The sequence below is a fragment of the Oryx dammah genome, unplaced genomic scaffold (assembly GCF_014754425.2).
Source record: "Oryx dammah isolate SB20612 unplaced genomic scaffold, SCBI_Odam_1.1 HiC_scaffold_23, whole genome shotgun sequence".
Lineage (NCBI taxonomy): Eukaryota > Metazoa > Chordata > Mammalia > Artiodactyla > Bovidae > Oryx > Oryx dammah.
In genome coordinates, this window is record NW_024070207.1 from 115707497 (window position 1) to 115722751 (window position 15255).

At 35.3% G+C, this 15255-nt stretch overlaps 1 protein-coding gene across 1 annotated transcript in view; it reads right to left on the reverse strand.

The window, feature by feature from the left end:
* The window catches only part of CDKL5 (cyclin dependent kinase like 5), a 169088-nt gene that overhangs the window by 34998 nt on the left and 118835 nt on the right, over nt 1-15255 (reverse strand). The window contains exons 6-9 of the mRNA XM_040266544.1: nt 12870-12990; nt 10894-10953; nt 8369-8459; nt 4798-4987 (exon numbers count right to left, since the gene is read on the reverse strand). Of these exons, the coding sequence (XP_040122478.1) occupies nt 4798-4987; nt 8369-8459; nt 10894-10953; nt 12870-12990 (462 nt within the window). The remainder of the gene's footprint in view (nt 1-4797; nt 4988-8368; nt 8460-10893; nt 10954-12869; nt 12991-15255) is intronic.

The window sequence follows — 15255 nt, forward strand, 5'->3', positions numbered from 1 at the left end:
AATATTGTGCTTATGAGGTCTATCTTATGCTACCAAATATTCCCTCCTCCTTTTTTGCCAAAAGTAACATTTCATCAATAAGAAAATTAATGCCCAAACTCAAAAGGTATTAGAAATATGATTTTAAAATGACCACATAAACTCTTAAAAAATTAATTTATGTCTTTTGAATGAAAGACACCATTCTTGTGTGAGGTAATCTGACAAATCAAAACTCAAGCACAGAAGTTTAAAGTATATGTCAATCAGTAGTTTGTTTCTTCTTCCCTTTTTTTCTTATTCACGTGGCCAATGTGACACAATAAGAGTGCCTCTTTACTGAGCACTTACTATGCTTCAGGCATTGGTCTGGGCATTTTGTTGTTGTTTAGTCATGTACAACTCTACACGACCCCATGAACTGCAGCTATAATGTCTAGATCTTCATAACAACCCCATTAGGTGGTACTTCTGTTATCATAATTTTACACATGAAGAAAGACAGGCACAAGAAACTGCCCAAGGTCATTCAAATAGTAAATGTAGAGTCTGGTTTTGAACCCCAGCAGCCTAACTCCAGAGTCTACGCCCTATATTATGGGATAGCAATTGTTATTTTTTCAAAATAATGCATATTATTAGACCAACATCTTGGTGATTTTCTAATCTCTACACACTGAAGCAAAATACAAATCACACTGGACTGGTTACTGGCAAGTCCATGTTTCACAGTAGCCACCATTCACACACCCTGTATGCTTAGCTGAGAACATCTCAGACATTCTCAAGTAAACGATAAAAGAAGACTCTTCCCACAAAAGATGTGGTTAAACCTCCAAAAAGATTATACTAACTTAGTTAAAATACCACAAACACTTTCAGACTACAACACAAAAACATTAAGGTCTATAAAAATCAGTGTCAAGGAAGCAGCAATTTCTCCAAAGGATATTTACAGACAGTGCCATCATGGACTGTCTAGCATTTTACAGATAATATTATTTAGTCAGGAGGTCTGTGAACAAATAGGACCATAGACAAAGGAGGAAAAGATCTCCTTTGTTTGGCCTATCTAATCCAAATGCTATTCATTCTTCAATATATATTTCAAACTGAAAATCCTCTATAAATCATTCCAAGTGAATCCAGTCAACTTTCCAGAATCTTTAATATTCTCAAGGTGACAACTATATTTAGATGTATTAGAGAACAGTACAATGTAGTAAAGAATGCAGTATTATATACTATGCTTTATTATAAATTGCATTGTTTTCTAATTATTTTATGCACAAAAGTCTTAATTCTTCAGCTAGTTTACAAGTTTTTAAAGCTAGGTACCATGGCAGATCTGTTTATACTCTCTTCAGAGAATGCAGTTTAAAGCCTCTTTAACCAGGCAAAGAATAAGGCAGCCAGAAGACCAAGCTTGACGCTCCAGTTCAAATATTTAATCATTTAATACTATTCAACCTAGTAAGAGCAACTCTAGGTGTGTTGTGAATATAATCGAGGCCATGAGAGCTCATTACATTAAGGAATCCATTAGTCCAGTGAGGATACATATTTTCAAACAGCTTTATAAAAATTTTTTATTACAACTTTAAAAACCTGAAGTATAGTATGGATTTACAATGTTCTGTCAAATAGCTATTTAAAAGAGACTGCTATGTGTGCTACCGGAGCACACAAGGGGGAGGTAACCATTCCCCCTGGAGGAGTCTAGAAGGCTTCATGGAAGGAGGACACTTGACCCGAATCTGGGGGAGGGAGGATGGAGAGTTTTCCAGGAAGTGGGGTGAATATTGGGAGAATTATAGGAAAATGCAGCATTGTAGAAGCAACAAGGAAATGGTGACAAGGTCAATGTGGTTGTAGAGCAGGGGGTAGGAAAAGTTGGGAGACAAGGCTGCAGGGCTAGGATCAAGGGGTTTTTAAGGCAATGGCAACCCACTCCAGTACTCTTGCCTGGAAAATCCCATGGACGGAGGAGACTGGTAGGCTGCCGCCCATGGGGTTGCGAAGAGTCGGACACAACTGAGAGACTTCACTTTCATGCATCGGAGAAGGAAATGGCAACCCACTCCAGTGTTCTTGCCTGGAGAATCCCAGGGACAGGGGAGCCTGGTGGGCTGCCGTCTCTGGGGTTGCACAGAGTTGGACACGACTGAAGCGACTTAGCAGCCCCAGCTGCAAGGAGTTAAAACCGAATAAGCTATGTGTAGAGGTTTTTAACATAAAGAAGACAGAATTAAACGTACAATTCGCAGGAAGATTCTAAAAGTAATGTGAAGACTGCAATGAAGAGAAAAACTCAGAGAAATCAGTTTGGGAGTGGCTGTTCAGGTAAAAAGTGGTAGGAGTGAAAGAAGCAATTAGAGATGGAGAGAGGGAAATAGTTGAGCTTGATTGCTGATAATGCAGATTTCTGGTTCAAGAGATCATTCAAATATTCGAGTCCCTACTACATGTGCTAGACTGGGCTAGATGTTAGAAATGCAGCAATAAAACAGATGATTTCTAACAGTTAATAATTAAAAAATAAACAAAATAATTTCATTCTGTTTTAAGTGCTATGTTGGAAAAAGAAAAATGCTATAGGAGAGACCAAGAAGGAGGTGGGGGAAGTTTGTTGGCAGGTCAGAAAAAGGAGGTGTTCTTGGAGATGAGATTTATAAAATGAGAAGGGGCCATGCAAGGGAAGCACTTTTCCTGGGAAAAGGATGCTCAAGTCCCAATCTCATGGAGCTAGAACAACTTGGGGATGTTTATGGAAGTTAAAGAAAAAGAAGGGTTAAGTGTACTGAAAGTCTGGAAAGGGATGGGAATGAAGAGACATATGAGCTGAAGTCAGAGAGCTAGAAGGGCCCAGAACAGGCAAGGTCTGAGGGGAAGGAGTTTGGATGTATTCTCATTGAGACAGGAATTTATTAGTTATGGCTCTCTTTATTTCTGTTGTTATTGTTGTTCAGTCGCTAAGTCATGTCCAGCTCTGTGCAACCCCATGGACTGCAGCATGCCAGGCTCCCCTGTCCTTCACTATCTCCTGGAGTTTGCTCTAATTTATGTCCATTGAGTTGGTGATGCTGTATAACCATCTCATCCTCTGCTGCCCCCTTTTCCCAGCATCAGGATCTTTTCCAATGAGTCAGCTCTTTGGATCAGGTGGTCAAAGTATTGGAGCTTCAGCATCAGACCTTTCAAAGAATATTCAGGATGATTTCCTTTAGGATTGACTGGTTTGATCTCCCTGCAGTCCAAGGGACTCTCAGAGTCTTCTCCAGCACCACATTTTGAAAGTATCAGTTCTTTGGTGCTCAGTCTTCTTTATGGTCTAACTCTCATATCCATACATGTTCAGTTCAGTTCAGTTGCTCAGTCATGTCCGACTCTGCGACACCATGAACCACAGCACACCAGGCCTCCCTGTCCATCACCAACTCCTGGAGTCCACCCAAACCCATGTCCATTGAGTCAGTGATGCCATCCAACCATCTCATCCTCTGTCCATACATGACTACTGGAAAAAACATAGCTTTGACTATAGGGACCTTTTTCGGCAAAGTGATGTCTCTGCTTTTGAATATGCTGTCTAAGTTTGTCATAGCTTTTCTTCCAAGGAGCAAGGGTCTTTTAATTTCATGACTGCAGTCACCATCTGCAGTGATTTTGCTTTATTTCTGAATAGATTTTCCTTTGTGCTGGACTGAGGGCAAGTCCTATTTATTTTCGTGTTTTCAACATCTAGTATGACAAATGCTCAATAACTGTTGTACCCTAATTAATTGTCATAATTTGGCTCTTTTTTGGCTTACAAAAGCAAAAGTAAAAGGAGAAAAGAGAAACTTGCCTGAGGTAACTCAGACAGATTTGGAAGAGAGTGAAAGCAGGAAGGGGGATGAAAGAAATGTTTGCACTTCTGTTCCGTTCTTTCTTCCACACTCATTGAGCCTAGCAGGAGGGATACTGTGTTGGGCGTTCATGTGTGAGGAGGGGTGCTCTTCAAAGTGAAATGAATTGAGGCCAGAAAGTCAAAGGAAAAAAACAAAGTGCTCTGTAAATGTTAAGAAAACATGGTTTGAGAATTATGCATTTAAGAGAAAGAAAAGAAATGGTGGGGAGCTTATTTTATAGTTCCCACAAAGGCCACCAACTGGCATGTTGGCCCAAACAGGGTAGTTGAAAATGGAAAAAGTAGCTTTGGGGGTAGATGGAACAGAGAAGCAACCTATAAGTGGCCACTCCAGTAAGATGTCCCTCACTTGTGGAAAGTTTATACTTTAAGACTCTTTTTAGCATATTTTCTGAAATCAAGTTTAGCACAAAGTTAGCAAGTCTAGAAAAGGTTGCCCAAGACCAAACCCTAGTTTGAAAAGATATGATGTTTCACTAAACAGGTCATTCTCACTAGAACAGCACCTTTAATATGAGTATTCATAATCTTCCTCAAATCACTACAAATGTTTGCTCAAATAAGCAGTAGCCATTTATACATTTCTCAATCTTTTGAAGATGCTAAATATTTTGCATAAAGAAACATTCTGAGATAATCAAAGTTTAGAATAATGCATACACTAAAAGAGTTTGAAAAACTGGAACAAGTGAGAAAAATATTAACAGTTCCCACTTTCAAATTTAGACTTTTTAAAATTCACAAATACTCTATAAAATTCAAAAATAAAATATTATAATGGGGATTATAAACACCATAATGGCAAAGGAAAAAGTATTTGATGGATAGCTTAGCATTTCATTGTGCAATGAACAATGATTTAAATACTACTATACTGATTCCATTTGGGTTTTAGCAAAGCCTCTTACCCGGAGCCCGTGGAAGCGAGGATTACTATAGAAGAGCTTCATCTGCTCAGATGGAAGTGGTCCTAGCACCTTCTGAATGGTAAAAAGTTGGTCAATTTCACTTTCTCCAGGAAATAAAGGCTGTCCATCACTAAGCTCCCCAAGAATACAGCCAACTGACCACATATCTACGGACTTTCCATAGGGAGCTCTGAAAAGCAAAGGGAGAGATTATCTTGGCAACTGAAGGAATAAGTTTTAATAATTTCCAAACTATTTTGAACAGATTCAGGATTTAAAGCATATTTGGGTATTTAAGGAATTTAAAAATACCACATGGACAAAAGTGAGGCTGAAAAAAAAGGAATGATGGATATCAAAGTAGAAATTCACAACACAAGTGAATAAATGTAAGCAAATAAAGCCATCAGTTTAATAACAATTTAGTTAGTATATACTGATTTGAAATCTATTTACATCCAGATATATATGTTGATTATTAATAGCTTAATAAACCCTAACAGCAGCACACATGTCTGATGAGTTAGCACTCACCTGGAGAATGAAACGCTCCCAAGAAATGTATTTCCTAGGTAATTATCCTTTAGCTCTTTGAATGTCAACAAGTTATACTGATTCATTTTTTGAGTTCAGTCTATTAAAATGTACCACTGACTTATGTGTCTTCTTAAACAGCAAACATTTAATATTTAACCTGTTCTGATTGCACAGAGTCAAAACAGCTAAGATTATGCTAAGCTTTATTGTATTATTTACTTGAATCTATTTGTATTCTTTGTTTATGAAGCTTTATGACAGGTATCTCCCTCAAAGCATTTTTTTTTTCACGAATTGAGGGATTTATAGCTATCTTTCAAGGTATGAGTTTACCAGAGGGCTTTGGGAATACTACCGGTGCTAACAGGCTAGATATAAAATCTACGTATCCCCCCAAAAAGCTTTATGTATTTACCTGAATATCTATAGCCTCAAGTCAAATTACATATGACAGATTAAGAAACCATATTTTTCTTTCATTTCAAACATAAATTATCTAAATCTTAAGAAGCAAAAGCCAAAATACAATATCTGAAAAACCAAGGAAAGAAATTCTAGAATGTCATAGTACTATAGTAGTAATATAAAACTTTTAACAAATACTCTAAAGCACTTTTAACATAAAACAGAGTATGCTTCTAGGATAGTAAATCATTGTATCAATAAGTCAATATTTTATTTATCTCATTTCCTTTCATAAAAACTGAAGAACCATATCAGGAAACTTCATTTAGATCTTTTTGGTAGCTTGTTGGGAAGGGAAGGATACCAATCTTTCTTTCATACAAGTATGAGAGAGGAAAAACTTGTGCTAGGTGGAGAAACTTAAGGATAATCTTTACATACCCATGATAAATTATTTTTTCTTATGTTAGCTAATTTGAATAATTTATGCAGCTGTAACTATTTTGAATGTCAAGGAAAAGTCTTGAAAATGTACAAAAATCTGTAAATTCTACATGTGGACTAAATATCAACTGATTTCAATGGAATTTTTATAAATAATATGGTTCTTCAACTAGTACTTGACAATCATTTAATTAGCAATATTCAATTTGGCTCAAATTAGTTGGAGTCCTCATCTACTTTTGGTAGCTCCCACATATCGCTAAATATAATTTCAGTTTTCCAATATGTATTATTAGGCAGCAAATACTCTCCAAAGTTTCAAGTTAAGGCTGTCCTCAGAATGAACTCAAGGACATTTTATAGACAAAATTATAATGAGTCCCTCTACCATACTTGAATCCTCAGATGGGGGTCTAAGAATGATTTACTTCAAATTCATTTCTTCTTTGGCAAATCCTGCCCAGTAAATTCAAACTCCCAATCCCTCCCCAAAGAATGGACATATGAATGGACAATGCATTCAAGTGAATCCAGACAGAGGTATACAGAAGAAACACAGATGACACAAAAGAAAATCAATCCTAAATCCAAGTTTAAAATGAACACAGAAATTCTAAAATCTATCCACCCAAGGAGGGATAATAAAGTGACTAGCCACCATTGATTTCAGAGGATGAAGCACAAGCTTTTGATTTAAAAATAAATAATAAGGCTTTCAGTAACTGACACCAATAATTCTTATAGGCTCTAGGTCTGCATGAAATAAGAAGTAACACCAAATAGACACTGGGAAATCAATTGTTAACTTCCAAATAATCTTTCAGTGAGTAACTTAAATATATAATCATCATGATCTTCAGAAGAAACAGAAATGTATATTTCTATTATATAAAAGTATCTTTATTTACTGATTAAAAATTTTTTATTGACGCAGAGTTGATTTATAATGTTGTAAAAATTATCTTTAAAAAATTAAATTTATCATGTCCCCTAGATACATATATGGCACACTAAAGAAAAGAGATGAAACCTATAATTAATGCAATGGTTATCATTACCACCATGTCTAATTATATTTGTAGAGAGTCTTCTACCTCAATTTTTTGATGGTCCCAAAGAAGAAAATACAATCTAGGATAAATAAGAAAATATTACAACTACAATAAGTAGAGAATTATTAGTGAGAATATGTGATGGAGACCAAGACTACAGGCCCCTTCTTAGTCTCTAAAATTTAAACTTCTTAAAAGGAAGAATCTTATCAGATAATGCTTTTCTGCTGTTGATGGGTGAATGAAATAGCTGCCCTGATAGATATAGCACTGAAAGTGGAAAGGTGGCACAAAGTGGATGGATATGGCAGTGTTGCTGAGAAAATCATCAATGGACTAGTTTGAATAGCCATTTATCATCAAACAGGATTTACATTGCTTGGAAGAAAAATGGCAGTTGGTTAATATTTACAGCAAAGTGGCTAGGCATAAGAGATATTCCAGAAATATTTGCTGAATGCATGAATGAATGAATGTATGAACAAACAGATAAGCCAGAATGTCAAACTCTGTGGATATCCACACTTTTAATGTGCAAGACTATTAACAAAGGTGGCAGCAATAATTTCCCTCATTTCTGTATACCTGCCACTTTGTAATGTGACTCTGCCACTCCTCCCATCAAGTTTATTCCTCCATCCCATGAATCAGAGCATAGACAAGTATCATGCTTTGGCCAATGAGGCAAAAGTCATGCAAAGAGGCTTGAAGAAACACTTTTGCTTTTGGGTTGCCCTCCTGCTATTATGCGAAGAAACTTGGAACTAACCTGCTGGAGGATGAGTCCCCATGCAACAGAGATGGTTTGTCCCAGCTGAGGCTCCCTAAAACCAAACAGCCTCCAGATGACTTGCTGACTGATTGTAGCTACATGAGCAATTCCAACTGAGACCAGCAGAAGAATTAGCCAGTTGAACTCAAATAGCTGATACCCCCAATCTGTTTGCTCCCAGAATCATGAGCAAATAAAATGGTGCTTGTTTTATGCCATTAAGTTTTTAGGTTTGCTATACTGCAACAGGTAACTGGCATTTAATTAACTCAAGTTCTCATCTTCCACAGATAATCTCAAAGTTAACAACAGAGGGTCAACAAATATGTAGATGTTATTCTATTCTGGGAAGGTAACTCACCCAAGTAAGAGTTCTGGGGATCGATACCACCTGGTGGCCACATATTCTGTATAATTAGCATTATTTCCTTCTGATAGATTCCGAGCAAAACCTGAAAGACAGCAAAACCCAAAAGTGTAATTTTGAAAAAGAGTTAATTTCATGCTGACAAAATATTTCAGTGCTACATTAATATCTTAAAGGAACATCAAAAGAATATAATGATTGTTGTTGAATGGGCTGTTTATTAACATGCCCTTATTATTTTAAAAAGTTAGTCCATTGTTCATATGTGAACTAAAATATAGAATGTAGTCACTACAAAACCAGTTTCTTCTCTCTAATAAAGAAATCCATGTTTTCAAAGTCTTTGCATGCTTCAGAACATACTTTTAAACCAGCTTTTCCAATAAATGCAAATCTTACAAAATGAAGACTCCATAAGAGCCAAAAGTCAAAGTTACATTAGCATGTTGCAGATATGTCATTAATTCAGCTATGTGGGACTTAGATAGTATTTCGGTATCTACTGGTGCTGATCAGCTCTGACCATTATGTAAACAACAACAGTTAGGGTTGGCAATGATGGAAACGAAGCAGGCCAAAATGATTTTCTCCTAATGTAACCGAGAAGCATATTAGGGATATCTTAATTACCTTACAGACTCTGTTGCTCCCTCACCTCCCCAAGTAACAATCCTTTCAAAAGGTTTTGCGGCCACAAAATAAACTGGAAGGTAGGTTAATTACCCATCTAACTCACCGAAAGCAATATAGGTTCACTGTAAATAGTTACAGAGAACCAGAATATTAAAATGAAAGGTGAAAGTTAAGGCATATGTATATGTATGGCTGAGTCCCTTTGCTGTTCACCTGAAACTATCACAATGCTGTTTATCAGCTATGTGCACATGCGTGCGTGTGTGCTCAGCTGTATCTGACTCTTTGTGACTCCCTGGACTATAGCCTGCCAGGCTCCTCTGTCCATGGAATTTTCCAAGAATACTGGACTGGGTTGCCATTTCCTACTCCAAGAGATCTTTCTGACCCAGGGATCGAACCCACATCTCCTGCTTTGGCAAGCAGATTCTTTACCACTGTGCCACCCAGCTATATCCCAATATGAAATAAAAAGTTTTTTAAAAAAGTTTCAAGAATTAGAAAATACTGTTTTTTAAAGTAGAACAGTAAAAAAATAATCACAGCAACAAAACAAAACCCCTAACTTCAGTTAATCAATACTTCTTTGTAAGACACATTTGGAAGAAATATTTATATTTTTTATTGGGATTCTTCAAGCCAGACAAAGTAGCTACATGCTCTGGGAGGGAAAACAATTAGGAGGTTTTTGTTGGGGATGCACAGGACACAGAATGCCACATGTGGTGCTGCCATGCGGAATTTCCTGACAATGTAAAATAAAATTGTCTTTTAAGAAATGATGCTAAACTATGGATACTTTTTTACCATTATTAACTATTCTACACACACCTCTTTTTTAACTTGCTTTACCAATTTCAGCTCCTAAGTACTTCTTAACACGTTTAGGTATAGCAGGACTCTTCTTTGCAATATTCCTTATCATAAAATACTAAGACAATTAAGTCCTACAAAACATTTTTCCTCAAGCAGACAGGTTCATAATAGTCAAACTCTTAAAAATCAATAAGTGAAAACAGTTATACAGGCTTCCAATTGCTGCACTGGCCACAACTGGTCATTCTACAAAGTGAATTTTTAGAATGCTTCTACTTCTCTCACCTGTGCAATCCATATTCTAAGTACTAATCTAACTTCTCCTTATAAGGAGATACAGGGAGATAAAGATACAAGGAGATAAATAAGAAACCTCCTCATTTATATATATTCACACTGTATTTGTGATTATATTTAAATATATAAAAAATAACATTTTTTTAAAAGTTATTTTTTAGCACATGGATTAGGCAAAAATGTAAAATTTTTTAAATTTTAAATCAGTTTTTAAAATAAAGTGATCCATGATGTAAAACCTAATCTATAATTTTAAAACTTTTCTGAATTATTTTAACTTAAATTTTTAATAGCACATAATACAGTTTTATATATATGAAAAACAATATACAATTTTGTACTGTGATACAGTACAACTCAAAACTTCCTTATACACTCAACCAGGAGCTGGAATATCATAATCAATTAATAATACCTTGACTGAACATTTAAAGGAGATAAATGGAATCATTCTAAAAATGTCTTTTAACCTTACAGATTATAACTATCACATATATATAATACATATATATTTACATAGTTATTTTTCAGTGTTTATGATTGTGCCCTCAATAATTTCTATCAATATTTAAAATATTAAAAAAATTTTTTTATCCTACTCAAGCCAGAAGGTCATGATAGTATTTTCTAGAAAATTCTTTCTCTGGAGTCATTAAATACTAGGCTTATGAATATACACCAATAAAAAATACTTTTAAAACACCTGGAAAAGCTACCTTGTGTTATATTAAATTAATTTTGTACTTACAGGACTAAATTTCTTTTTAACTTACCAAAGTCACACAGTTTCAAAACGTCATTGTGGCTGATTAAGAGATTTTCTGGTTTTATATCTGGAGTATCAAGATTAAAAAACAATTATTAAAAAAATGGACCATGTATTACTGATTGATACTGTTAGATCACTGTAATGGCACTTAATTAAAAATAGAGTAATCTGAACAGAAAACTGGTAGTAAAAAGCAGAGTAACACATTTTATAACAGTACACAAAAGTTTCAATTAATTTCGTTTTGAGAAACATGCAGACCACAATTTCAAAAATATTTTTTCCCCTTAAATCTTAAAGGAATTGACTGGATCTCTGAAAGGAATTTAAGGATGACTGAATCTAGGTTACCACATTCCAAGGAGCTATTTTTACTTTATAAAATACTAATAATACAAATTTTTGGAGATGGGTATAAAATGTTTACACCCATAAGATACTTTAAAAACACATATGAGACTAAGTAGATAGCATTATATTTCCTGGAGGAAAAATACACAGAAGATATATTCTGTTATGATTTTCCATATAATTTCTATTATTTATATATCTGTTTAGCTTCTCTGTGTGGTTCATGATCATAAATATCTAGTGCTGAAGCAATGCTGGATGAGTCAAGATAAGATTTCTCATTTTTTCCATGGAACTTCTGAAGATGTGGTAGGAGTTAAGGAGTAGAAATACACAGAAGATGCAGTTTAATTCACCCCTTTGGAGGCATCTCACAATTCTATTCTTAGAGTACTCATCATCTATATTATATGGTAGAAGTGAAAATGGAGAAAGGGAAGAGGTAGGGGTGAGATCTGTAGATTGCAGAACCATCTGAACCATTTCAGATCAGATTTCAGAATTTGCAGATTTGTTTCTACTGCTAATTCACAACCATTAATTCACTATACACTTAACCAAATTACAGCATCACTACGGAAATGCAGCTAAATCAGTTCCTTATTAATATCCTCAAACTGTAGCAGAGACTGTTATTAGAATCATTATCCTATACACTAGATGTCCAGGTGACCAGGCCACCTCTCCATGCTGCCAACAACTTTCGTAAAGTAACTGCTATGAAAGACAAATGGAAGACAAATAACAAATTGTCTCTTTCCAGAAACAATAGGAGTTGGCATTCTTCACATGACCTTTAAGCTATTCTTAACATGAAACTATTTTTAAAATGATATCTTTTGTGTCTGTTTAAAAACACTAAAATGTAGTATTCATTTGCCTGATAATTCAAAGATAAGAAATGGATACTGCAACATTTTCTGACAAACATTTTTTAGCTTCATTATTGTTCAATGCGTGACTCTTGAATGCAAGAGATTATCAGGAGAAGATAAACAGTGTAGAGTTAAAGATGGTGCTGAGCAAGTAATTTCTCTTTTATTGCTATAAACCATCCACCTCATGGCAATAAACGGCAAAATAAAACAGTTTATGGAAGTATAATCATGGCCTTTACGCAAGGCTGATCATGCCTAAAACCTGAAAACAATGGGCACTTTCCAGTAACAGGCAGGGAAAATCAGGAGGTAAAGGTACATACTAGAGATCTTGGTTGAACAGAGAATGAAAAGTGACTGTCAACAGGGGCCAGTCACTTAGCATCACCTCTAAAGTCTGATTCTGGCTTGTTTCACATTACTAGGTCTATCTGCAGGACCAAAAGGCAATGGAGAAGGTCGTTGCCCTCGCCAAGCAAGCTGCAAAGTTTGCATTTGTTGAGTTCTTTTTATCACTAGGTACTTGTACTGTTGAAACCAGATCTGGTTATACAAACATGGAGATCTCACCATAATATCCAAATAAATGTGCAGTCCATCCTTTTGATGATACGAAAGGGGACCTGGAGCACAAATATTCTATACCTTCAAAATGTATTTAATTTAAACAGAATGTCAATGCCTATGTGAAATATTTTGTTAATTTTATTTGCTATTTTAATATTTTCCATTTTGAAAATTCCATACTTACCTCGATGAACAATATCATTCTTATGGCACCAGTGAATAGCTTTGATTAGCTGATAGATATAACTTTTTACTTTTTCAGGTGGAACTCCATTTGGCATTTCTTCCAGCAATTCAAGCATATTCTAAAAATTAAATAAAGAGCCATTGATCTCCAAAATTAGGTAGGCCCACAAATTATGTATTAAAAATTTTAAAAGCATCTTGGATGATAATTCATCTAATATACAGAATATATATATTTTTAAATTGCTTTGCTTTTCATCTATAATCTTTTTCATGCTAAAGCAGGATACTGTATTAAATCAAGGCTCTCTTTTTAAAAGAAATTCAGTTTTTGCGACTCCCCAATGCTGTCTCCAATAATATTTCTGTGTACTCTTCACTCTCTGAAACCTATCAGGCATCATTTTAGCCTAATTTTGAGGGAAAAGCAACACAAAGTAGGGAAAAGAAACTGTAATATATAGAGGAGAGGGGAAACAGTCATTTTAACATAGTGCACTGTGCATCTCTGATAGAACTTCACAGTAAGATCAAGCCTTGAAATATTTCTGGGAGACCTGGAAAATATTCTTAATGATCCCTAAGATCACCAGTAGTCAATATAATCAGAACAAATATTTTAAAAGGCTACAAAACACTATTGAAATAAAAATTCACGGACTCCAAACAAATCAATATGCAAAAATCTTAGTCTGGAGTCAGAGACCATTCTAAAATTCATGCTCATTGTTTAAGTAGCTGCTGCTAAGAAACTTCAGTCGTGTCCGACTCTGTGTGACCCCATAGACGGCAGCCCATCAGGTTCCCCCGTCCCTGGGATTCTCAAGGCAAGAACACTTGAGTGGGTTGCCATTTCCTTCTCCAATGCATGAGAGTGAAAAGTGAAAGTGAAGTCGCTCAATTGTGTCCGACTCTTAGCGACCCCATGGACTGTAGCCCACCAGGCTCCTCTATCCATGGGATTTTCCAGGCAAAAGTACTGGAGTGGGGTGCCATTGCCTTCTCCGTGTTTAAGTAGAAATTCCACTTAATCAATTTCCAGTAAATTTCCAGATTAACTAAATATCCTCCATTTCCTCTGTAAAGCACAAGATTAAGGTCTATAGAATGATTAGAGTTTACTGTTTGTAGATGACCATCTAGGACACCAGTTCTCAAAGTGTAATCTGTGGATCTCCGGGAGTGGTGCTGTCTCAGAGGACCCATGAAGTCAAAACTATATTCATAACAGTACTCAGCTGTTTGCCTTTTTCACTCTGTTGGCATTTACACTGGTGGCACCTTAGCATGAATCAAAGCATTAGATTCTGATTCTTCAATGCCATACCCTTACATTTGAAAAAAAAGGAAAAGGTCAATTTTAGTAAAGCTTGTCTTTGATGAAGCAGTAAAAATTATCACGTTTATTCAGTTACAGTTCTTGAGTACTTGTCTTTTTAGGAATCTACATGATAAAATGAGGAATACAACTAAACCACTTCTGCTGCATATTAAAGTATGCTAGCTGTCTTGGGGAAAAGCACTTGGGTAATCAAGTTATAAACTGAACTAGTCATTTTTCTTGAGGCATATCATTTTTTACTTGAAAGAATGACTGATACATTTATGTTAACATGCAATGGGTTTACTATTGTTGTTTCAAATGAATCAATAAATATTTTTATATTCTTCAGTTTGACTCCTAATATGATAAATATTAATAGATAAAACCCACATAAATACAAAGCTCTTAGGGTTCCCAATAATGTTAAGAATGTAAAGGAGTCCTAAGACCAAAAAGTTGCTCTAAAATTTTGCCCCTGCCAGTCAAGTTGCATACATATAACCAATCAGCTGCCTGTTTATAATACTCTCATACCTATTTATAACAGATACATGTTATCTTAATATAATTATGTATCATATAAGCCAACTAAATAATGTTTTTAAAAAAGAGGTTTGCTGTTTATAAGAAAGTGAAGTTTAATAATTTGGAAAGACTTAAAGGAAAGCCACTACACATAATGCTATCTAATTAAATGTAAATGCAACTAGAAAACACTGACAAGGGACAGTGGTGGTGGTAAGGATTCTGCACTGAGACTACTTTGCAATGTTTTTAAGTTTTCACTTCACTTTAAAGAAGCTGACACAGGATATCACTGATGCATTAAAGGTAGGATGTATGTAAGAAAGCCCATCAGAAATCCAACCAGAAGATCAATACCAACTTCTAAAGAGAATGTGGAAAATGAATGTATATTGATAAGTCTTAAGTTAAAATAAAATGTTTAAAACATATATGTATCATTTTTTAGGGATTCTCCCCTGGAATTATCTTTTTCAATTAACAAATGCACATGAGGAGTAAAAGGGCTTTGTAATAAAGAACATAAATTGTATGT